General features: G+C 55.4%; 2 protein-coding genes across 8 annotated transcripts in view; both read right to left on the reverse strand.

Moving 5' to 3' along the window:
• Positions 1-1,254: 1,254 nt before the first annotated feature.
• On the reverse strand, positions 1,255-11,744 carry LOC128828112 (retinol dehydrogenase 8-like). Of its 6 annotated transcripts, none has more exons than XM_054012494.1 (7): positions 11,631-11,744; positions 7,812-7,922; positions 6,758-6,919; positions 5,580-5,759; positions 4,938-5,031; positions 3,667-3,850; positions 1,255-2,714 (listed from the first exon to the last, which is right to left on the reverse strand). In XM_054012494.1, the coding sequence occupies exons 2-7, from the start codon at positions 7,906-7,908 to the stop codon at positions 2,484-2,486; spliced, it is 948 nt and encodes a 315-aa protein (XP_053868469.1). In that variant the 5' UTR covers positions 7,909-7,922; positions 11,631-11,744; the 3' UTR covers positions 1,255-2,483. The 6 variants fall into 6 exon arrangements, with proteins under 6 accessions (XP_053868469.1, XP_053868468.1, XP_053868467.1 ...); XM_054012493.1 differs by having other exon boundaries at positions 7,812-7,926; positions 11,631-11,743; XM_054012492.1 differs by lacking the exon at positions 11,631-11,744 and adding an exon at positions 10,802-11,110.
• Positions 11,745-16,293: 4,549 nt separating this feature from the next.
• LOC128828095 (A.superbus venom factor 1-like) overlaps positions 16,294-21,927 on the reverse strand; it is a 42,896-nt gene continuing 37,262 nt past the window's right edge. For both annotated transcript variants that reach the window (XM_054012458.1, XM_054012457.1), the window contains exons 37-41: positions 21,728-21,817; positions 20,947-21,036; positions 19,899-19,982; positions 17,460-17,595; positions 16,294-17,107 (exon numbers count right to left, since the gene is read on the reverse strand). In XM_054012458.1, coding sequence (XP_053868433.1) covers positions 16,966-17,107; positions 17,460-17,595; positions 19,899-19,982; positions 20,947-21,036; positions 21,728-21,817 — 542 coding nt within the window. In that variant the 3' untranslated portion in view covers positions 16,294-16,965. The remainder of the gene's footprint in view (positions 17,108-17,459; positions 17,596-19,898; positions 19,983-20,946; positions 21,037-21,727; positions 21,818-21,927) is intronic.

Below are 21,927 nucleotides of genomic sequence, written 5' to 3' on the forward strand. Positions count from 1 at the left end.
GAGGGCAAAGCCCTGCATTCCATGCTGGTGTATAAATGGCCCTTTCCCTCTCTCAGCTCTGGCTTATCATTCATTTGGGTAAAACAGCTGCTCTGAGGCTCTTCGAGCATGGAGCGTGTGATGGTGGGGGCCTGGCCTGGGCGGAGTATCATGACTTGATCCTAAAGCACGTAGTATCCAGTTACGATCTGGGCTCTAGAGTGGAAGGACCTGATCCATCAGCCCTGGTGCCTACATGGGCACGAGGACTAAAGGCTCAGCCCCCCCTCCCCTCGCACAGGCATGGATCAGCGCTCACGTCCCAGTGCCTGGCTTGGGCTGGGGCTGGGGCAGCTAATGAGCCAACCAGCAGACCTGCGTATGTGGCATGTTGCATATATGCTAGGAAGAAGATGGCACTGCTAACACCATCGGCTATTTAACGGACTTAGGTTGGCCGCAGGTGCTGCTTGTGTGGCTGCAGTAGGCCTCCCTGCCTGCAGTGGTGCTGCATCCCCCGAAGGTGCCTGTGGGGTGCCATGGAAGCAATTGATTATACAGATGACTGTAACCCTGCAGGATCTACAATGTCACAACAGCGCAGGCCCTAGTGCCGGGTTATGGCCCTGAGGCCTCCAGTCCTGGAGCCGGGCTCTCCCCACTCCCCTTGATCTAGGCCAGGGAGTTTCCAACAGGTTCCCAGCTTGCAGTGTCAATTTCACCAGCTAAGAGTGAGTTGCTGGCTTCCAGGCTGTCACTCCTGGAAAGGAGGCAGGCTCGCTGGGTGGCTGTTGGGGGCAGGGATTGTGCTCTCGTCCTGGGGGTAGAGCCCCAAGCACAAGAGGGCTTCTCCGGGCTACCATGGTATTGCAGGGGTTCAGGCACGGCTGCCCTGATCCTGCCTCTGCCACAGCTTTTCTGCATGGCCATAGGCACCTCACTTAGCCACTCCGTGCCTCAGTTTCCTGTATATGAAAGGTGGAGAACAGCCATACCCTATGGCCCCAAGGGGTTGGGCGAATAAATACACTTGCAGGTGTGAGGGGCTCAGCTACTATGGGAAGGGGGGCTGTCAGTACCATGGATGGGGGAGAGGGGATAACTTACGGGGCAGCTGTAGGTCAGTGACTCCTGAAGGCAGATGTAGTCTCCCCCCGCAGCTATCATGCTTCTGCCCTTCCCTGCATGGGCTGAGATGTGAGATTCCCCACGACCCTGCCAGGCGGCTGCTAGTGGAAAGTTCCCAGGACTTACAAACTGACCCCAGTCACCACGCTCGGGCACTTCTGTTTATTGAGAGAGGGACTCCTGCACCCCTACAGGTTGATCGGATGGGCGGCCCTGGCCCTGAACAGCTGCTGGGGGAGTGAGTCATTGCACACACTACAACACAGGCACATGGTCCCAGCGCTACCGCAGGTGCTGGGCAGGGGGCCAGCTGCCACCCCAAGGGGGAGATTGAGGAGAGGGGGAGATCAGGAGCCTGGCCTTAAGAGGGTGCAGCACGCTGAGGAAAATGCTGCAGACTAAATACTCACCCCCTCTTGGGAGCTGTTGCGGCCCCCTGGGACGTGCCAGCTAAACTGCTTCACTGCCCCCAGCCCCGCCACTAAACCCACTTGAACCTGGGGCCATGGGCCGCATCAAACCCTAGTTGAGTGTCTTCCAAGTCTGGCTGCATTAGTAGCCTGCTGGCAAACATGCTGCCCCTAACTCTAGCAAGTACGGTAGTCATCCCCTCCCTGAACCAGCCACCCCGCCATCTTCCTACAGGCCTCCCCCATAGTGTCGGGGGGACAGTCTGATGCCCCGTCGCTCCCTTTGCCAGGGCACAAGCCCTGCTGGGCTGCCGCCTCATGCAGGATGTCTATCACACCCCCTGGTGGAAGCACAGCTGGGCCCACTCCCACACGTGGGTCTCGGGTGGGGAAGACAACTCAATACATCCAGGGATCTAGCCCCACCTGTGGGAGGGGAGTGGTGCTTAGTGGTTAGAGCATTGGGCCAGGCATCCAGACTCTTGGGTTCAATCCCCAGCCCTGGGAGAGGTCAGGACTCCGGGTCCCATCTCCAGCCCTGGGAGGGGAGTGAGAGTCAGGGCTCCTGGGGCCTACCCTACAGCAGGGCCTCACTCCTCTACGTTTTGAAAGGTTTTTTTTTTTTTTTTTTTAATCCTTTTAAAACCCCAAATGTACTTAAAAAAAATGATACAAAAGAATCAGCTGGTTAAAAAGAGGGCAAAGAGGAGGTGTTGCTAGTCCCCTGGTAGATCCATGCTCCTAAACACAATGCCTCCTCCCCGCTCCCCACATCACTCACTGTGCTAGCACCTCCCCTCGGTCCAAGGTTTTGTGCTTTTACAGTGGCTGTCCACACTGGAAGCTAGGGTCGTGCTACAGAGCATGGGAGTGGGGCGGGGAGGGCGGGGGGAGATCTATAGCTGGAGCTGCCTGTGTTGTCCAGGGAGGAGGAGGAGGAGGAGGAAGGGGATTGGTGCCTTCGTCTCAAGGAGACTTGTTATAGGACACGTCCCTCCTCTTCCTCCACTGCAGCATCTTGAGAAGGCTGAGGCTGGCTTTGAAGAGCCGGTCGTGCTGGAAGATCATCTGGTGGAAGGCGTTCAGAGGCAGGTTCCCGGTGGGGTCGGCGTGTTTCAGGGTGGTCATGGGCGTGTAGAGGCTGTTGGTCTGGTAGCGAAAAGGCGGCTTCTCTGCCATGATCACCTTGACCGTGTGCTGGGGAGAGCGGAGGAAGGGCCTGCCTGTTAGACGCTCGACCGACGCCCTAAGTTTAACCCGTACCGGGGCAGATCCCCAGTTGATATGACATCAGGCACAGCTCCATTGGGGTCAATGAGCCGCATCCCCAGCTGGTATTTGTACAGCACCTAACACAATGGGGTCCTAGGCCATGACGGGGACTCCTAGGCACGATGATAATATAAATAATCATGGCTCCATTGGACTCAATGGGCCAGATCACGAACTGGTGTAAATCAGCATCACTCTGATTACCACTTACTGTTGGTATTGGTAGCCCCTACGAGCCCCAGCCATGGCTCAAGCCCCACTACACTGGCCACTGTATATTATTTATTAGGTGTATTACGGTACTGCCTAGGTGATTGGGGGAGGGGGGCGCTGGGAGCCAGGATTCCTGGGTTCTGTTCCCAGCTCAGGGAGGGGAGGGGAGTGGGGCCTGGTGGTTAGAGCAGGGGGGCTGGGAGCCAGGACTCCTGGGTTCAATCCCAGCTCTGCAAGTCCCTTCCCTTTTCAAGGCCTCAGTTTCCCCCCTCTGTAAAATGGGGATAGCTGTGCCCAGCTCAACAAAAATGCTTTTTATCTATGGATCTCGAAGTGTTGAGCAGTAACATACATGCTTCACCGCTGGGCACCCTGCCCTTACACAGACCCACACCCCACCCCACGCGGCAGATGACTGGGACAGAGGCCGAGCCGCGTCTCAAGGTTGAGCCTGGAGATGATGTTGACAGCCCCGGCCGCTCCAGGTGCCACCACTAGATTTGGGGGTGCTTAGAACCTCTGGCAAGCAGGCCCCTAGGATCTAACTATCCACCCGTCCTCCCTAGGTCCCCAGTGTCAGTGTGGTTAGAGCCGAGCGCTGTAGGGCTAGGAAGGGGGTCGCAGGTCCGTATGAGCGCGGGAGGGTGGGGAAATGGCTCCCTACCTCAGCCACCTCGTCCGGCGACTGCCCCAGCACCGTGAAGACTTCCTTGGAATAGGCCATGTAGAAGCCTTGGAATATATCCAGTGTCTCCTGGTCAACGGCAGACAGGTCCATGCAGGCGGCTTCTTCGTAGAGTTTCCTTTCGAACTCGGTCACCACCGGCCCAGGTTCGATCAGGCTGATGCTGGGGAGGAGCAGGAGACAGTAACATGTCACAGCTCATGTACCCAGCCAGGGCCTGGCTCTGGGCTCATTAGGGCACACGCAGATAGGAGCTGCCATGCAGGGGCAAAGTGCTGGGTTGCACAGGTTGGTGTATCACCTCCTTAGACCAGTGGGCCTTCTAATCCAGCACCCCACCTGCTGCCTCTCCCATATCAGACCACCCACCCCTCCCTCCTTCCACCTTTTATCCACCCACTGCTCCATCCATCCAACCATCCCTCCTTCCACCCACCCACCTTCCCCTCCTTCCTCCTTTTATCCACCCACTGCTCCATCCATCCATTCCTCCTTCCAGCCCTTTCTCCCTCTACCTACCCACTGCTCCCTCCATCCAACCATCCCTCCTTCCACCCACCCACCTTCCCCTCCTTTTATCCACCCACTGCTCCATCCATCCATTCCTCCTTCCAGCCCTTTCTCCCTCTACCTACCCACTGCTCCCTCCATCCAACCATCCCTCCTTCCACCCACCCACCTTCCCCTCCTTCCTCCTTTTATCCACCCACTGCTCCATCCATCCATTCCTCCTTCCAGCCCTTTCTCCCTCTACCTACCCACTGTTCCCTCCCTCCCGCCACCCGCCTACCTCCATCCCTTCCTCCCACCAACTCTGGGATCCCACCTCCCTGCATTGCCGTCTCAGATGGCTGGGCCATATCATCCAATATCCTTACGCCTGTTGCACCCAGCCTGAGGTCCCAGCACTGCGGTCGATACCTCCCCTTCCGTGCACACGCGATGCACTAAGCCAACAGTGCTAGGATGCGCATGGGGCGGAGGGGAGGGAGAGGCCACCTGGACCCCACCCCTCACAGCCTCGGTGGGTCCATCCCCCTTATCTGAGCACCAGCAAAGTCAGCAGCGGTGGGGGCTGCCAAGTCGTTCTAATGGATCAATGGAGCAACCAGGCACCTCCCATCCACTCCCTGCAGCCACCTGCCTGCAACCCCTCCGAGCTTCAGGACGGGGGGCGGCTGGGAATGTCCATTGCCCCCCTGTAGCGCTGGGGCTCATCTCCCCTACACAGCCCTGCCCCCCAGACTTACTTCACGCCAAACTTCAGCGCCTGCAGGGCCAAGCTCTCACAGAAACCCTCCACAGCGAACTTGGAGGCGGAGTAGATGTCGTTGAAGATGAGGCCTGGGGAGCAGAGGGGAGAGCGATTCAGCCCCCCGGGGTGAAGCAGAGGGAGGGGTGGAAGCTAGGCTGGACAAGGGTGAGGCTCTGCTCTGCCGGGAGGGCCTGCCCAGAACTTGACGAGGGGTTGGCCACTGGGGAGCGGAGACACCTGCCCGTGGTACTGACCTGAATTGTCCCACCAGCTCCTGGGCCTCCCCCGTCTGTCTCCTGTCTTATATCTCGTGGCAGAGACCAGCTTCTTGCTCTGCGTTTGTACAGCGCTTAGCACAGTGGGGCCCTGGGCCACGGCTGGGGCTACCGTAATACACCTAATAAATATCATACAGAACCCAGCACACTGGGGTCAGGGTCTTATGGGGGGTGGGAGAGCCCAGGGCTCAGGGTCCCAGCAGGAGAGGGGAGGCAGGGTCCCACGGGCGGGCAGGCTGGGGCTCCGGGTGGTTTCCACACAGCAGGGGCCATCAACAGGAGCCTGGACCTGTCCCCCCCCCCAAATCAGCAAGGTGCAGCCAGTCCCCAGGGGCCCCAGCCCCCCGCCCCAGTCTCACCTTGCAGCCCCAGCACGCTGCTCATCACCACGACGTGGCCCCGGCGCCGGCGCTTCATGTCGGGGAAAACTTCGCGCACCAGCCGCACCAGCCCGAAGAAGTTGGTGTCAAAGAGACTCTTCATGGCAGCGACGCTCTGGCTCTCCACCGGCCCGATCATGCCCAGCCCCGCGTTGTTCACTGCAACGGAGGGGGGCGCGTGAGCCCCAGGAACCCCCCAGGGTATGGCAGCTGCTGTAGCTCCCCCCTCCGCTAGGGGGGTGAGCGCCGATTGGGAGTGGGGAGTCCCACTGAGACAGGGGGAGGGGAGCCAGGATCCCCTGTTCCCCCCCAGCTCCGATCACCAAAGGCAGAGGCACAAATGGCCCATCCGGCTCTCTGGCGGGCCCACACCATGGGGCTCCTTTTCTTCAGGTGGGGCGACCCCACAGGCCTCATGGCCGGACATCCTAGATGGGCCCATCCAAGGTAGCAGGACATGGAGGATATCCGGCTAGATGGGCCCGTGGGTTTGATCCCATATGGCGTTTCCTACACTCCCCCTGAGTGGGGGCTCAGCTCTGCCGGGGAACGCATAGAGATCCCCGCTTTACAGAGCGTCCCCTTCCCTGTTCAGCCGAACCCGCCGCTGGGTCACCGCCCAGCAAGGCCAGTCGAGTGCACGCGCGTGAGTTCCGGTGTCAACTGCCCCCTACCCCACAAAACAACCTTCGCGCCGAAGGGCCAGAACCTGCCCTCGCACTCGTGGCCGGATTTTTAGTGGGGGCAAATGGGCAGGGCGAAGCCACCTAGCTCCTCCATTTACTTGAGCTCAGGACGTGCCACTGACGTACCCAGGAGTCCGGGGCAGAGGGGAGTAGAGACTCAGGGGGGCAAATGCAGAAGCTACCTGTAAGGGGCTGTGTAAATTACAGGCTAGAAAAATGGGTGGAGTCTAAGTGGGTGGGGTCTAAATGGGTGCATCTAAATGGGCGGGGTCCAAGGTACCCAAGACAAGACATTCCTTAGACTCCCTCCTCTGGAGGAACCCCCAGCTGCTCCAGCCCCCACTCCCACGGTGCATCTGTGGGGCAAGGGAGTAAGGGAAGAGTGCAGCGGTCCCCCAACCTCCCCACCACCGGATGCGTTCCAAGGAAGGCATCCCACACAGCCCCGAGAGGCCAGGCCGGCTCTCCTACCCAGCACGTCCACTCTCCGCTGGGGAATGCCCTCCACGCAGCGCCGGATGGATTCCTCGCTGGTCACGTCCATCTGGCGGATTTCCAGGGTCTTGTCCAGCGCCGGCCCCGCCTGCTTCTCCAAGGCCTCCCGCTTGTCCAGGTTCCTCATGGTGGCGATGACTAGGCAGAGAGATGGAGGGGGCACGGGGGTTCAAACCAGCCAGGAAGCTCAGGGCCCCACTCCTGTGCTAAGCAGGCTCAGGCCTGGTTGGCGCTTGGACGGGAGACTCCCAGGGCTAAGATGGGGGCTGCAGGGTGAGGGGCTCAGTAGGGGGCACTGGGTTGGTTGGGGGAGGGGGACTGTCTGCGCAGACTAATGCACTAGGGGGAACTGTGCTGCAGAACCAGGGTGGGGGCTCAGTAGGGGGCGGTCTCCCCTTGCAGGCTATACCAGTGTGGCCCCAGTGGGTGCTATGAGGCAGAATGGTGCCGTTTACCTGGTCAGGGTCCTGCCCCATCAGAGATCACAGGGCAATTTTCACACGATTCAGGATGCTGGATGCCCCTTCCTGCCCCACCCGTTGGCTAATTACATTCTGCCTCCGTAGACTCTCCCTGCAGCTTCGACTGAACAAAGCACTCTGCGCGTCTTGTCCTAAACTCCCATGCAGCGCGGCTGTTACACACCAGCCAAACCCTACTCCAGAGGTGGCTGCATCTCTGCAGTGGCTGAGCAATCTCTGCATTAACAGCTGATGTGCCCCACCCCAGAGGCAGCTGCATCTCAGCAGTGGGTGAGCGAACCCTGCATAAACTGTTCCCACGCCCCATCCCACCCAAAGGTGGCTGCCTTTCAGCACTGGCTGAATGATCTCTGTATTAACAGCGGCCACATCCCACCCCAGAGGTGGCTGCATCTCAGTGGTGGGAGAAGTGATTCGGTATATAGGGCTATAAAACTCCTGGGGACAAAAGGCCATAGAAGTTGTAAGATCGTTATCATTTCTCTGCCCTTTGCGGCATGTTCCTCCTCTTCTCCAGCTCTTTATAATCCCCAGCCCGACCCTCTCACCTCGGAATCTCTTCAGCTCATCTTTAGCCAGCCGGACGGCCAGAGCCAGCCCGATCCCGGAGGAGCAGCCAGTCAGCAACACGTTCCTGCAGGACATCCCTGTCTGTCTGTCTGTCTGGGCAAGAGACGTCAGGTTCAAAGAGGGTGGAGGGAGTGGGGTCTAGTGGTTAGAGTAGGAGGGTTGCAACTCAGGACTCCTGGGTTCTAGCTGCAGGTCTGAGAAGGGAGCAGAGCCTAGTGGTTGGGGGCGGGGGAGAATTGGGAATCAGGACTCCTGGGTTCTATCCCCAGCTCTGGGGGGGGAGAGTGGGGCTTAGAGGGCAGAGTGGGGGCTGGGGGTGTTAGGCGTCAGGCCACTGATCTACTCAGTTGTGCCAGGCCCATCTTCCCCTTCATGGATCTGGTTGCCCTCTACGTGACCCCCCCCCCGTCCCCGCCAGCCTCTGATCTCGGTCTCTTCCTAGGAGAGGATTTCCACCAGTCGAAGCGGCACCAGCCTCAGCCCATCCCCCTCCCGCGGGAGAACATGTTGTTCTATTCTGGAACCGTCTCAGCCTCTTATTCCCGCAGCCGGGGCCAGCGCCGGCTCCGCCCGTCAGCTCAGGGGAGTGAAGAGCCCAACCCCCGAGCGCCGTAACTAACCACCCTAACCCCTGGTGTAGACGCAGCTAGGTCGGACGCTCCCGTCGCCCGGGCAGGGGATGTTCTCATGCTGCCAGAAACGCGCTGCTGCCGCTGGACGTGGCATCTACACTCCAAGGCTCCGGCGCGGCCGTGTCAGCATGCTCGGGAACGGGGCGCGGGTTGGGGGGAGAATCAGGGCTTGCTGGTGACCCAGCTCTGCCGGAGCACAGGGGGCAGATGAGGGCCGTGGTTCTGTTTCCCAGCTCAGCCTCTGGGCGACCTTGGGCAAAGCACTGGGGCTCTGTGCCTCTTTTTCCCCTCCCCTCTTTGGTCTATTTAGGCTGTGAGCTCTTTGGAGCACGGGACTGGCTCTCACCCGGCAGGACGCCCTCCCCCCGCCCCGATCGCAGCTGAGGTCTCTACGGGATACCACAACACCCCTAATAACTCGACAAGCTGGCAAACGTCAGGTTTCATCTGCGGATGCGTTTGACAGGCCAGACACAACAGGAGGGCCCGTGCCAAGGCAGTCGGCAATTAATAATTAACGGGCACCAGCTCCTCATGGCAACGCCTGCCCTCGATCTCAAGTTCTTCATGCCGGATCCACGCCTTGGATCTCTCCCCCTGACCCAGTTCAGACCCAGCAAGGCTGCTCTCAGGCCGGCCGCAGAGCCGGGGGGGAGACGGGGGAGGGAATTATAACCAATCAAAGGACGGATGCTGGGTTATTATTGCTCTAAGCTTTGATTTCTTTGGGGACAAAAGGCCCACCCTGCTGATCTCACCCGGCTGAGAATTCCACCGCAGGCAGGCACCGAAGCGGGTACAGAGAGCTGGCAAAGGGGCCACGGGACAATTAACGAGGGGGTCGGGCCTGCGAGGAGGAGATCCGGCTCCAGATTTCGTCCTGTTCAGTTACGCTCTGTTATAACCCACTTTTATATTGACCGAGGCGATAAAAGCTCTTTAAAAAGGGAGCCAGAAGTTCACAGCCGATTCCTGAGTAGGTGGGATGGACACAAAACAAGCCCGATCGCTCATAGGATGAAAGGCCTTTTAAATGCAACACTTCTAGGACTAGGAGTCCTTGTGGCACCTTAGAAACTAACAAATTTATTTGAGCATAAGCTTTCATGGGCTAATGCCCATTTCATCGGATGCAGGCAGTGGAAAATACAGTAGGAAGATATATATACACACAGAGGACATGAAAAATGGGTGTTGCCATACCAACTATAATGAGAGTAATCATTAAGGTGGGCTATTAGCAGCAGGAGAGGGGAAAAAAACCTTTTTTTAGTGATAATCAGGATGGTCCATTTCCAACAGTTGACAAGAAGGTGCAAGTAATAGTAGGGAAAAAAATTAGCATGGGGAAATAGTTTTTACTTTGTGTAATGACCCATCCACTCCCAGTCTTTATTCATACCTAATTTAATGGTGTCCAGTTTGCAAATTAATTCCAGTTCTGCAGTTTCTCGTTGGAGTCTGTTTTTGAAGTTTTTTGTTGGAGTATTGCGACTTCGAGGTCTGTAATTGAGTGACCAGGGAGGTTGAAGTGTTCTCCTGCTGATAATAGCCCACCTTAATTGATTACTTGTTATAGTTTGTATGGCAACACCCATTTTTTCATGTCCTCTGTGTGTATATATATCTTCCTTCTGTATTTTCCACTGCATGCATCCGATGAAATGGGTATTAGCCCATGAAAGCTTATGCTCAAATAAATTTGTTAGTCTCTAAGGTGCCACACGTACTCCTCGTTCTTTTTGCTGATACAGACCAACACGGCTACCACTCTGAAACCTGTCACTTCTAGGACTGTAATTTTGGACTATGGGGGCACCTACAAGCCAGAGCTGAGATTGGGGTCCCCTGTCACGCACCGGTCGCTGCACAGAGTAAGAGACGGTCCCTGCCCCAAAGAATCTAAAGTGACAGGCAGACAAAGGAGAACTGGGCTCAGGTTCCACCTCTGCCACATGCAGACCTGAGGCAAGTTACGGCATACCTGTGCCTCAGTTTCGCTGCCTGCAAAATGGGTACAATAATAATTCCTTATACCCAGCCTTCCTCTGTGCATACTGTACAATCTTCAGGGCTGGGACTGTCTCTCACTATATGTCTGTGCAGAATCTGGCATGACGGGGGCCTGCGTAGCACCCAGCACGATGCGGGATGGGCCCTGATCACGGTTGGGGCTCTGTGCAAGGCCCCAACCTAGGTGCTTCTGTAATACCAACACTAATGCAATGCAGAGGGGGTGTCAGTGTTTCACCCAGGCCTGTGGGTCAGAGAAGGCACAGAACCCAGGTAGGTCACCCCAGAACCCAGTGAGCACCAAGGGCTGATACAAACTGTACCTGACCACGCCTGGAAGAGACGGTCCAGGATCATGGGCCATGTGACTCAGGGGGACTCCGGGCCTGTGGGAGTCTGATCCAGGTGGGATTAAGGAGGGGAGAGGGTGAACCCTCAGTACAATAAACCTCTCCCTGGAAATTCATGGTTACTGCTCAAAATGGCACCAGCATAACGAGCTCTGTGTCCTTCCCTGGCAGCAGCTGCAGCCGGCCTGACTAATCTTGGCTTATTCTGGAACTAGATCCTGCAGGGTCAGGCTATATATAGAAGATGGGGCTCCTCTCTCCACAGGAAGGTCTCCGCCGGGCCTCCCCACCACGGAAGGTGGGTCTCAGGCCAGCTCCCCAGAGAGCCACCCTGTAGTGTGCTTCTGATGGACACTCACCCCCACCCTGTCCCTGCTGCAGACCCAATTCCCAACACCCCCATTGCACTTTGCACCCCACTTCCAGCTCCACCCAATGTACCCCCCTCCCAGGGGTCCCTAGCTCCCAGATCTTGCTTCCCAATACACCCCTGCTCTCATGGCACCCTGATCTTTCCTGCACCCCACCCCCCGCTTTTCCCCTTCCCCAAGGCACCCCCTGCTCCCCCTAGTTCTCAGCTCTTCCCAGTGCACCCCTGGGTCCTCCTGGGCTCGGATCCGCAATGCACCCCCAACCTTTCTTACTCCCCCCCATGCACCCCAATCTCCCAGCCCCCCAGGATCGGGGGAGGGCTGAGCACAAGGCGAAGCCCCGCTTTACCCCCCGAGATGGGGGGGACCCCCTTGCTGCGGGATTCAGCTGCCCTTGGAGCCGGGAGCTCGGAGCCCGGCCCCCCGCCTACCTGCACCGCTGCGAGCTGGATCGCCACCGGCTCCGCCAGTCCCCGCCTTGCAGCGGCTCCAGCTACGGCTCCTTCATCCGAGCGGCCGAGGGAAACGCCCCGCGAGCCCGCAGCACGCCGGGGCTTGTAGTCCCTGCAAGCCGGCCTCCCCCAGCTCCCGGGGCGTGGGGCAGAGCCCTGCCCAGCGCTCCCCCATGCCCCGCCCTTCCTGCCTGTCCCGCCCCGGGAGGGGGGGCACCCTCTGGCCATCCCCGCCCCCCTGCCAGGTAACCCGGGGGTGCAGGGCGGCTTGTTATGGGGGGGGGGGGGTTGGAGCCTGCCGCTGGGGCTTTATTATTGTAGGGTTGGAGCATGGACATGGGGCTTTGTTATTGTAGGGTTGGAGGATGCACGTGGGCCTTTGTTATTGTAGGGTTGGAGGATGCACTGGGCCTTTGTTATTGTAGGGTTGGAGGATGCACGTGGGCCTTTGTTACTGTAGGGTTGGAGGATGCACGTGGGCCTTTGTTACTGTAGGGTTGGAGGATGCACATGGGCCTTTGTTATTGTAGGGTTGGAGCATGCACGTGGGCCTTTGTTATTGTAGGGTTGGAGGATGCACGTGGGCCTTTGTTATTGTAGGGTTGGAGCATGCACGTGGGCCTTTGTTATTGTAGGGTTGGAGGATGCACGTGGGCCTTTGTTATTGTAGGGTTGGAGCATGCACGTGGGCCTTTGTTATTGTAGGGTTGGAGGATGCACGTGGGCCTTTGTTACTGTAGGGGCACCTGTGCAGTAGCTTGTTATTGTAGGGTTGGAGCCTGCGGATGGGGCTTTGTTATTGTAGGGTTGGAGCATGGACATGGGGCTTTGTTATTGTAGGGTTGGAGCATGGACATGGGGCTTTGTTATTGTACCCTGGCTCATGACAGCTGAGTTGCCGCTGCCCTTGATTTATTTTTATATACGCACTTTCTTTTGAAGTAGCCAAGCTTTGAAGGATTTGTCTGAGGTGTTTTTTGAGGTTTGGGCCATTTTGTTGTGCAGGGCCAAACAACTGTTCCCCAGGGCTGATCCGCTGTCAGTTTATGCATCTTGAATGAAATTGCACAGCATTAGCATGCCGACATGTTCCTGTACTGGCCATGACCAGCTAACATATTTCCAAACACAACTTGCTGGGTCTCATTGTGTCGTGGGAGCCCCTCCCAGTCCTCCGTGTTCTGACCTTGAAAATGCTTTTGAGATTCAAAAAAAGTTCAATTATAAATTCTTTAAAATAATAAAGGGGGACCCTGCAGAACTGTGGTATGTCACCTACCACTTAAATCAGCTTCTGGACCACATGACTGGAGGATAGCGAATGTGATGCCAATTGTTTAAAAAGGCTCCAGAGGCGATCCTGGCAATTACAGGCCAGTAAGCCTAACGTCAGTACCAGCAAATTGGTTGAAACTAAGGTAAAGAACAGAACTGTTGGACACATAGATGAGCATAATTTGCTGGGGAAGAGTCAACACGGCTTTTGTAAAGGGAAATCATACCTCACCAATCTACTAGAATTCTTTGAGGGGCTCAATGAACATGTGGACAAGAGGGATCCAGTGGATATAGTGTACTTGGACTTTCAGAAAGCCTGTGACAAGGTCCCTCATCAAAGGCTCTTAAGCAAAGTAAGCAGTCATGGGATAAGAGGGAAAATGCTCCCATGAACTGGTTAGAAGATAGGAAACAAAGGGTAGGAATAAGTGGTCATTTTCAGAATGGAGAGAGGTAAATAGTGATGTTTCCCAGGGATCTGTACTGGTGCCTGTGCTGTTCAACGTATTCATAAATGATCTGGGGAAAGCTGTACATAGTGAGGTGGCAACGTTTGCAGATGATAACGATCGTGAGTAATTTTGTAAACCCAAAGCTGACTGTGAAGCGTTACAAAGGGATCTCACTAAACTAGGTGACTGAGCAACAAAATGGCAGATGAAATTCAATGTCGATAAATGTAAAGTAATACACATTGGAAAATATAATCCCAACTGTACATACAAAATGATGGGATCTAAATTAGCTGTCACCACTCAGGAAAGAGATCTTGGAGTCATCATTGATTGTTTTCTGAAAACATCTGATCAACGTGCAGTGGCTGTCAAAAAAGCGAACAGACTGGTAGGAACCATTAGGAAAGGGATAGATAATAAGGCAGAATTATCATAATGCCACTACATAAATCCATGGCACACCCGTATCTTGAATACTGTGTGCAGTTCTGGTCGCCCCAACTCAAAAAAGATGTATTAGAAATGGAAAAGGTGCAGAGAAGGGCAACAAAAATGATTAGCGGTGTGGAGCAGCTTCCATAGAGATTAAAAAGTCTGGGACTGTTCATCTTAAAAAAAAGAGACAGCTAAGGGGGGATAAACTAGAGGTTTCTAAAATCCGGAATGGTGTGGAGACAGTGAATAAGGAAGTGTTATTTACCCCTTCACATAACACAAGACTCAGGGGTCACCCAATGAAATTAATAGGCATTAGGCTTAAAACAAACAAAAGGAAGTATTTCTTCGCACAATGCACAGTCAATCTGTGGAATTTGTTGCCAGGGGAGGTTGCAAAGGCCAAAACTATACCTGGGTTCAAAAATGAATTAGATATGTGCATGGAGGTTAGGTCCATCAATGTCTATTAACCAAGACAGTCAGGGTGTCCCTAAACCTCTGACTGCCAGATGCTGGAACTGGGCAATAGAGGATGGATCATCTGATGATTGCCCTGTACTGTTCATTCCCTTGGACAGGGCCGCCCAGAGGGGGGGCAAGTGGGGCAATTTGCCCCAGGCCCTGGGCCCCGCGAGCCCTGGCCGAGAATCCCTTTCCTCACCCGGCGGCGGTCCGGGTCTTCGGCGGCATTTCGGCAGCGGGGTGCCCTTCAGTGCTGCCGAGGACGCAGAGCGACTGAAGGACCCCCCGCCGCCGAAATGCCGCTGCCACCGGAGACTCGGAGCGCCGCCTGGTGAGTACAAGCTCCCTCGCTTTGCCCCAGGCCCCCTGAATCCTCTGGGCGGCCCTGCCCTTGGAAGAATCTGGCATTGGCCGCTGTCGGAAGACAAAGAGTCCCGTGGCACCTTATAGACTAACAGACATTTTGGAATCTATAAGGTGCCCCAGGACTCTTTGTCGCTTTTCACAGATCCAGACTAACACGGCCACTCCTCTGATTCGTGTCGGAGACAGGATACTGGGCTAGATGGACCGTTGGTCTGACCCAGTGCGGCCGTTCTTATGGTCTTAGTAACAATTTCCCTGCTCACTGCAGTTCTGGGATTTGGCTGGAGCAAGGCCCAGAACCAGCCCAGTGAGGAGCTGCCCACATGGGGGCTTTGTACCCCATAATTCCTGGAAGGTGTGGGCTAGACAGCAGTCTGGGCCCCTGATTCCCTGCTCTGGCTGAGATCCATTCACCACTGGCATCAGGGACAGGGGCAGAGGTGGGTTTACACCATTTCTGTCCCTTCCCGCATAGTTTACAGCAGCCTTGAGGCTATTCTAACTTACACACTGAACAGCCACCAGGGTTCCCTGCAGTGATGTGGAGCACACGTGTGGCCCTTGGCGTGAGGGGCGTGGCCAGGGCCAAGGGGGCGTGGCTACGCACCACTAACTAATCTGGACGGCTGTTTGACTAGTTTTTCATGCTGGCCATGCCCACTCCACCTTGAACACATCCCCTGTGTCAGGAGCTTCAAGGGGTTAGCAGCTCAAGCAATGTCCTCTGCCAGGAGAGATCTCTCAGGGTTATGGTCCCTTTTCTTTGCAACAGCAGCATCGAAGGGGCGGTAGGGCAAGTGAGAATCAAGCCTCTGGATCACGGAAGGCTTTAAACAAACCGCCACTTGCTGAGATGTGCCCGTTCCGAGCAAAAACCAACCAGACTGCTCAGGAAAACAGCACGGGAGGGTCCTTTGCCTATTACCACAGAGATGGCTTAGGGTTGTTGGATTGCGCACAGATGTACCGAGGCTGGGTCCGTGCTCAGGAATCTTAGCCAAAATGTTCCCCCTTCGTCTTTCTGCTGCGTAAGAAGGGCTGGGCACGGGGCGAACTTGGTAATGACATAACCCCTATTTCTTCTATGGTGCTTTTCATCACTGGAACTCAAACACGTCACACTCTTTAATGGGTTTATCCTCGACCCCCTGGGAGGCAGTGCTGTCTTCCCTGTTGATCAGCAGGGGAACCGAGGCAGGGAGAGGCCATGTGACTTGCCCAGGGGCCAGAGGAGGACAGATGAGGGAATTAAATCCAGGGCTCCCACAGCCTAGATCAATACTTTAACCATTAGATCATCATCCTTCCTGGTCTATACAGAGAAACTGACTGGAGCTTCTCCTGTGGATACTCAATTCCAGACCAGGTCACTTTATTCTGCAGGTATTAGGGTGCTTCTAATGCAGAGTCACTCTGGAATAGTCACCTTTATTCCAGGCAATTTTAAATTATTTGTATGATCACAGCACCCAGGACCCCACCGTGCCAGGCGCTGTTCAGCCACACAATGAAAAGACAGTCCCTGCCCCAAAATCTTACACTCTAGAGCATCCACACGGGGCATCGAGTTTCCCTAGTGTTATAGGGGGCTTGGAGTCAGTCTAGAGCAGGTCATGAAATAAATCTCCCCTACTGGCTGCTGATCGCCATTTCCCTGCTGCCGCCAAACTTTATTCACATTCAGGATAAAACGGGTACAAACCCACAGAGATGCCTCAGGATCGCTGTCCCAGGAGGCACAAAGTTTCTGGACTGAGGATTCGGGGGGGGAGGGGGGGCATTGCAACAGGTGCTGTACAAGGGAGTAATCAGTTCAGGGACTGTTGAAGTGTGCCACGGTGTAAGGAAATGACAGAGCCCTTGGGTATCTCAGGGGTGGGGATGACCCACACACAGTACCGTTCTGTGCTCTGTCCTCTGTGTCCAGAGAGCTTGGATCAATGTCTCTAGAAATGGCAGAGCAGGGGGTATTACAAGGATAAGAGGGTTATGGAAAACAGCAGTGTTATGAGGTGTGTGTGTGTGTGTGTGTGTGTGTGTGTGTGTGTGTGTCCACTGCTGCCCTCTACTGGATGGAATTTGAACTGCATCGCTGGGTGTCATAAGCCCTAAGCTACGAGCAGCTGAAGGAGATTCTCCTGCACATTCAGAGGTAGGGGACTGCATGCAGGAAGGTGAGAGTCCTATCCCTGCTGCTGTGAAATGTATAACGGTTCTGCCGTGACTCCAATTTACACGAGAGATGGGGGATGAGGGAGACCTCCCCACAGAAAGGGTGACAGCTGGTGACGTTCCTGGGTCCTCTTCTTCTTGGTCTATGAAGGGCAGCCGTTTGTCACCATGTGCTGGGCAAACGCCTCCAGCCCCTTGCAAAGGGCCTGGAAATGTCCCTGCTGGCATTCCACGGGGGTTGGCCACAGCTCCACCCAGGAGCCACTCCCGAGCAAGTACGCTGTCCTGGGAAAGAGAGCAGGAGGAAACATTAACACAGCCCTTGGGGGATGAGGGGGGAGACCCCGCATGTCCAGGGTACAGCCTGGCAGAGATCACAGGGCACTAAGGAGAACCACCCCCCATTGTTAGTATGGGAGCACTTGGCTCAGGGCCCCGCTGTGGCTGGCTGCATCCCTGCCCCAAACAGCCCAGGAACTGAGGCACAGAGATGATATGACTTACCCAAGATCACATGGGGTCAGTGGCAGCGCTGGGAATTGAACCCACTTCTCCTGAGTCCCAGCCTAGTGGATTAACCACCCACCCACCCGCCTCATAATCCTCCTGCCTCTCCAGGAGCATGCTGGAGACTCACTCAGTCTTCAGGTCCCACAGGTCACTGCTGAGGCCCCAGATCAAATAGCTCCTGTTCTCCAGCAGGTTCAGGGTCGCCTTGCAAGCCACTGGGCTGATAAATCGACGGGTCTTCCCCTGGATGCTTTGCTCTGTCCCTTAAAAAAAAAAGCCAGGGATGCCCTATAAGCACGGGGAACAGACTGATCGCTGGTGACGGATCAGCGAACAGGAGTCAGACCCATTGCAGAAGAGTCTGATCTCAGTTAAACAGGTGCCAATCCAGAGTGACTCTTGATTTCAAAGAGGGTCTCTTTTAGTTTGACATGTGCTCAGAATCGGTCTCCGCGGGGTCTCTCTGGCTTGACATTTGGAAGATAGGTCCATCAATGGCTGTTAGCCAAGATGGTCCGGGATACAACCCCATGCTCTGGGTGTGCCTAGCCTCGACTGCCAGAAGCCGGGAGTGGACAACAGGGGATGGATCACTCGCTGATTCATTCCCTCTGAAGCACCTGGCATTGGCCACTGTCGGAAGAGAGGATACTGGGCTAGATGGACCATTGGTCTAACCCAGTACGGCTCAGTTCTTCTGACATCAGGCCAGGTGAGCTCAAAATCCCTGTCAATAGACTCACTCTGGATTTATGCTGGTGTAAATCAGATCAGAATCTGGCCTCCTGCGTCTTGTTGGAAAAGGACTCCCATGGTCACAAGACGTGGAATCACAGTCCTTCAAATAGGGGGCGTTTATTAAAGGAAACAATCACAGGCTCTAAAAAACTGGCTTCCACAGAGCTTGACACGCAGCTTTGTCTCTCTTGTTTACCAGGGACCACATGCTGTCTGGGACTCTTCAGTGCACAGCGACAGCGAGCGACTGAAATATATACGGCAAGTAAACATGCTGCAGGTTTGAAATTTAGTCTGGGATTTTCGAAGGAGCCAAAGGGATTTAGGAGCCCAAATCACACTGAATTGAGTGTCTAACTCTCCTAGTCATCTTTGAAAACATGCAGCTAAATGGGATGAAAGAAGCAGCCAGTTCAGAGCCTGCATCACAAAGGAGGCTGGCTGCCTCTCAGGTAGGGGTAACGCTGATCAACATTTTTCTGTCGCAAAATACCGTTTTGTAGAAATCAGGAGGAACGTATTGATTCGGACAAAACTTTGTTTAAAAAAAAATTGAAAAAAGCCTTTTGATACAGCCAATATCCTCCACTTTGACCATCGGAGACTGGAATATTGAGGTTTTTTGGTTAGAAAATGATTTTCTTGTCTACTAGAACATTTGGAAAAGTCGAGATCAGAATGGAAGAGTTTGATTTGATCGCAAAGGAACGTTTCCGCTGACCCGCAGGAAGGTTCGATTTTTGGCTTTGTTCTGATCTAGAACAAAGACAGTGTTTGGAAACGTTGGCTTCTCCCACGGAGCCTCTGGTAGGCCCAGGGTGCGGGGAGCTGTTATGAGACGACCAAGGTTGAAGCCACCGGGGGGAGGATGCGGGGCCAGTGCCCACCCTGGAGATAACTGGACCATTGATCAGTCTGGAGCGTTTTCTAGCTGCACACCTCAGCGTGACGTGCTCTCGGGGACAAGCAAGGCCGTTTTTCACAACGTCTCTGATGACATGGTGGGCACTGGCAGAGCTGAAGGGGGGGGGAACACAGGGCTGGAATAGCAGGGGGGTTGTGGGATGGGATTAAGGTGCATCAGCAGAGCTAGTTAGAGGGAAACTGAGGTGTGGCATGGCCAGTACTGGGTTTACAATGACGCTGGGCTCACACTCAGAGGGGGCCCAGGTGCCCTGACCATGGCCCTGCCCCCTGTGGCCCACCCACCACTTGCTCCTCTCTGCCCCCTCCCCTGTGCAAGCGGTGGGCGGGGCCTTGGAGGGAAGAGATCGAGCAGGGGTGGGGCCTCAGGGTGGAGCATGGGAGGGGTCTCAGTGGGAAGGAGCCGAGCGGGGGCGGAGCCTCAGGATGGAGCAGGGGACAGGGCCAAGGTCTGGGTGCCGGGGCCCACAAAAGATTAATCCGGCCCTGGGGATAGCAAGCAGGGGGTCTAAGGGACATGATTGAATGTGAAAGGGGAACCCAGGGCTGGGCTAGCAGGGGGCTATGGGTCAGGATGGAGGGGCACTGACAGAGCTGGGGGGGGGGGGGGGGAAGCCCAGGGCTGGGATTGCAGGGGGCTGTGGGTCGGGACTTAGGGGCATCAGCTGCATGGACTGACTTCAATGGAACCCTCCTGAACTGTGCGGTTCTCAGCTGGTGCTATGTACTCCGTTGTTTTCAAGGAGCACTAAATTCACCTCCCAGATGTACAGAAATAAAACGCAGGTGAAAAGCCCCTGAGCGTGGGGGGAAGGAGGGGGAGAGAGCAGCATTGCACCCTGTAACGAGGACAGCCGGCACATAGGGTGAGACGTGGGCAGACGTTCACAGCAAGCGCCGTTACCTTCCTTAATGACCTGCACAATCCTCATGGTGAAGTAATTGTACATCCCGTTCTGCTCCACCTTCACCAGCTGAGCTGTATAGACTGGGGGAGAAGATGGGAGTCAGAGATCTGTTGAAGCCCGAAGGGGCTATCGTGACCATCTAGGCTGCTCTACAGAATACAGGCCAGACACCCATGGTGACGGGGGTGCCTGGACTTGATAACCCAGAGGGCCCCTTCCAGATCTGTGTCTTATGGGACAAGAACTTATATAGAATAGAATCAAATCCCACCCACTGGGGCAAAGGGACCACACCAGTCATCATCTAGAATCCCACTTCACTTGCTCAGTGCTTGGCTGCTTCCTAGATCAGTGCGGGTGTGGGATGTAGGGTCCTACATCAGTGGGTCTCAGGTGGGGGTGGGAATGGCTTGACCCAGGTTTTCTTGCTGTGTAAAAGGTCTGGGGGAAGATGTATGATGAATTCAGACTCTTTTTCCCCCCACCGGAGACCTCTGTGGTTGCCCGGAGAGCAGATCTCCCAGGCATGGCTGTCCTCAGTCTAACTGGGAAGCGGGAGTGGGTTTTATTCAGACGGTTTAAAACTCAGGGGATTTTAAATATTTAACTCAAAGGGCTGAGCAACAGGTGGGAAAAAAACACTCATTAAAAAAGTTCAGCCACCCATTTCAGAGAAATAATTGTACCTAGTTCTTATCAGATGATCTCAAATTAGGTCAGTATCGTTATCCCCATTTTATAATTGGGGAAACTGAGGCACAGAAGGGATACGACCTGCCCAAGGTCACCCAGCAGGTCAGGGGCAGTAATAAATCCCATCTCTGTATCAGCCAAGGAACATGGTGGAGTTCACACATACCCCGTTATGTGGCCTGCTTCTTCTCCGCTGCCGCTACGCTCATTGCGATGATCTCTGCCCAGATCAGGAGTTCATTGCCTCTGGGATCACTGGCAGATCTCACCCCGCCACCCCCCCAGCTTTGACCCTCCCCTGGACAACAGCCGATCAGGAGAAATGAAACCAGAACATAGGGCCTGTCTTACCATAATCCACCCCAGCCTCGCACGCGGCTTCGATGCGGACGGAGATGTCAGCGGGGGGCTGTTTAAATTTCTTGATCAGGCTACATTTCTCTGGGGACGCAAGCAGATGATCCCAGTGAAGTGGCAGGTTTACAGCCCCTTTCACACCAGGCTTTCGATGTCCTTTACGGACATGAATGAATTCAGCTTCACAGCTCCCCTGGGTGATGGGTGGGTGTCACCCTCATTGCCCAGACAAGGAAGCTGTGGCATAAACAGGGCAATGAGTTTGCCCTAGGTCACAGGATGAATCAATGGCAGAGGTGGGAATAGAACCCAGGAGTCCTGACGCCCAGCCCTCCACTGCTCTGACCACTAGTCCCCGCTCGCTTCCCAGAGCGAGGAATAGAACCCCGGAGTCCTGACGCCCCCTCCATGTGGAAAGGTCCCAGAGGCAGCCAGAGATCAGGGCCTGGCCAAGGAGGAGAGGTCGCTTTGCATGTTATCTGTGCGAAGGTAGGAGCTGGAAGCATCCACAGATTCTCCCCACCAGAGAATCACAGAGGGAGCGTTCTAGGAGCGCAATCTGGACCCAGATCCCCCAAGCTCGCTCCATGCTGAGGGCTGCTGATCCCTGGGCTGCCACGGGCTGGCACCTGGCAGGGCTAGCGCATTGGCGCTGCATCCCCGGTGCTCTCACTGGCCCAAGCCCACCAGGTCAGTTGCAGTTCCAGCCTGTAACATAGAAGCCAGTGAAGGGACAGAGCAGAGAAATTTTCCCCTCCCTTCGGCCTCCCTTTACCTTCCATGCAACGGCAGGCGTCTCCCTCACACAGCACCTTCAGCAAGCCGCTGTCTTGGGTTGGGTGGTAAAATTTTGTGCAGCGGTTTTCTGAGAGAGAGAAAAGGGTTGTTACTAGGTGTATAATGGTAACTCCTAGAGTCAGCGTCCCCATTGTGCACAGACACACAGTGAGAGACAGAGCCCTGTGATCAGGGTCC

Source organism: Malaclemys terrapin, chromosome 23 (genome assembly GCF_027887155.1).
Source record: "Malaclemys terrapin pileata isolate rMalTer1 chromosome 23, rMalTer1.hap1, whole genome shotgun sequence".
In the NCBI taxonomy this organism is placed as follows: Eukaryota; Metazoa; Chordata; order Testudines; family Emydidae; genus Malaclemys; species Malaclemys terrapin.